This window comes from Anser brachyrhynchus, assembly GCF_964034855.1.
Source record: "Anser brachyrhynchus genome assembly, chromosome: 31".
Lineage (NCBI taxonomy): Eukaryota > Metazoa > Chordata > Aves > Anseriformes > Anatidae > Anser > Anser brachyrhynchus.
In genome coordinates this window covers 219045-221683 of record NC_137724.1, presented here as the reverse complement: position 1 = coordinate 221683, position 2639 = coordinate 219045, and the positions used below count along the sequence as shown (strand labels likewise).

Genomic DNA, 2639 nt, shown 5'->3' with positions numbered 1-2639 from the left:
GCACAAAACCACTGCAAATCTTTTACCTGTCAGGACTCACAGAGGTTTTGCCTCAGTGCCCCACAGATGCTCAGGATCTCTGCCTTCAAAGAAAACTCCCCAGAGGAAGTGATGGTGGTGGGGGAAGGTGGGGCTCGAAGGGCTGTCCAAAATACAAACAAACAAAGGTCTGAAACGTATTTCTGCAACCATCTTAGAATTTGGGGTGCAGATACTGACAAGCCCTTCTGTGTTCAGAGGGATTCCACCTGGGAGATTCTGAATATCAGATCTGGCCCGTGCATCCCCCTGCTTCCAGATACCACAGAATTACACAACCAACACCTTGGGAGTCTACAGGCAGCGGCCCAGCTCTTCATGACATTCTCAGTCAGCCAAAAGTAGAGTTCCAGAAGGGAACTGCACAGCAGTCTTGCAAAAAAAGGACAAAGGATGAGTGTCTCGGGGAAGACAGTCTATGAGAAATGGCTTTGTTTTTTGCAGAGAAGTCTGTCCTAACTCTACCCTTTCTTTTCCTTTTGGGACAGTTGTCTGGGTCCACATGGAGAAAATGTCCAACAGCAGCTCCATCACTGAGTTCCTCCTCCTGGCATTTGCAGACATGCAGGATCTGCAGCTCTTGCACTTTGGGCTCTTCCTGGGCATCTACCTGGCTGCCCTCCTGGGCAACGGCCTCATCCTCACAGCCATAGCCTGCGACCACCACCTCCACACCCCCATGTACTTCTTCCTCCTCAACCTCTCCCTCTTTGACTTGGGCTCCATCTCCACCACTCTCCCCAAAGCCATGGACAATACTTTGTGGGACACCAGGACTATCTCCTACTCAGGTTGTGCTGCCCAGGTCTTTCTGCTTGTTTTTTTGATTTCAGGAGAGTATTTTCTTCTCACTGTCATGGCCTATGACCGCTATGTTGCCATCTGCAAACCCCTATATTACAGTACCCTCATAGGTGGCAGGACTTGTGTCAAAATGGCAGCAGCTGCCTGGGGCAGTACTTTTCTCTATGCTGTGCTGCACACTGCCAATACCTTTTCCCTTCCCCTCTGCCACGGCAATGCCCTGGACCAGTTCTTCTGTGAAATTCCCCAGATTCTCAAGCTCTCCTGCTCAGATGCCTACCTCAGTGAAGTTGTGCTTATTGTGGTTTCTGCATGTTTACTCTTTGCATGTTTTGTTTTCCTTGTGCTGTCCTATGTGCAGATCTTCAGGGCTGTGCTGAGGATCCCCTTGGAGCATGGACGGCGCAAAGCCTTTTCCACATGCCTCCCTCACCTGGCTGTGGTCTCCCTGTTTCTCAGCACTGTCATGTTTTCTTATCTTAAGCCTCCCTCCATCTCCTTCCCATCCTTGGATCTGGTGATGACAGTTCTGTACTCAGTGGTGTCTCCAGCAGTGAACCCCCTCATCTACAGCATGAGGAACCAGGAGCTCAAAGGGGCGCTGAAGAAAGTGATCCTACTGGTGGTAATTAAGAAGAAATAAAGTGCCTGTCTCTCTCCACAAGTGATCTCTGATTGATCTCAGACAAATGTTGTGCTTTGGGGCATTCTGTCATTGATAATCATGGTTGTACACAAGTGCTTGCATTCATTCTATTTCTGCAGGTAATAGACTTGTCCCTGCAGTCAGACTGACTCAGAGGCCTTCTGTAAATGCGCCTATCATCGCATGACAGGTAGCCTCCTATGTTTCTTCTCTTCATTAAGAAAGGTTTACTTCAGTGCAGAGGCCTGTGGTCAACACAAAGTATTTTCCCTACGCCCCCCTCACCTGTCCATAGACTGCCTGTTTGTCAGCACCTCATTTTTGCCTCTCTGAAGGCCCTCTCCATCTGTTTCCCATCATCAGATCAGGTGTGGCACTTCTGTAGTCGGTAAGCCATGAGTTCCAGGAGGCACTGAGAAATTGACCACAAGGAATCTTGTACCGTCAACAAGAACCTGCTCCCCCTTCTCTGCACAGTTCCCAGAGTTTCTCTTTTCCTGTAGATAATGGTACCAACAATGGTACCAACAGGTTATTCCTTAGCTTTACACCACTTCTCTTGAGGCTTCAACTAAACATGTGTGAACCTTTCACAAATGCTTTGAATGTTGTACAAGATCTGGCCTCCCTGCTAGCATCTCTGGAACAAAAGGGGTATCCTGAGTGCATTGCCCATGTTTCCCAAGGCATTGGAGAAATCAGGCAAGGGAGACAGGAGACCAGCATCGCTGAGTCAGGACCTCTTAATCAAACTAAAGCACAGAAATGAAAATCAAAGGCAGTGGAGGCAAGGACATACAAAGTGGGAAAATTACAAGGATAAGGCCTGGAAGTTTAGGGATAGGATCAGGAAAGCCAAGGCACAGCTAGAGAGAAACTTGGCTAGGGATGCAAAGAATAACGAGAAGGGTTTCCACAGATACATAAGAGAGCAAAGAAACTCTAACCCTCCCATGAAGAGTGACACCAGCAGCGTGTCAGCCCCATGTCCCCGCACACCCTCCCATCCTCTGCTCTGTAGGATGTCCTGTCTCACTGCCACCAGCTCCCCTCTACTTTCAGATGTCCCTGTCCTGCCTGGAGGTGACCCAGCAGATGGCTATGACAATGCCGGGGAGGTTTCTGACCCTGGGGAGAATCCTGTGCCTGG

At 49.2% G+C, this 2639-nt stretch overlaps 1 protein-coding gene across 1 annotated transcript; it reads left to right on the top strand.

Annotated features, from left to right (window-relative positions):
- Positions 1 to 415: 415 nt before the first annotated feature.
- Positions 416 to 1486, top strand: LOC308184389 (olfactory receptor 14C36-like; the record flags this gene model as incomplete). The annotated part of the gene is made up of 1 exon (XM_080571447.1): positions 416 to 1486. The coding sequence occupies exon 1, from the start codon at positions 458 to 460 to the stop codon at positions 1484 to 1486; it is 1029 nt and encodes a 342-aa protein (XP_080427573.1). The 5' UTR covers positions 416 to 457.
- Positions 1487 to 2639: the final 1153 nt, after the last annotated feature.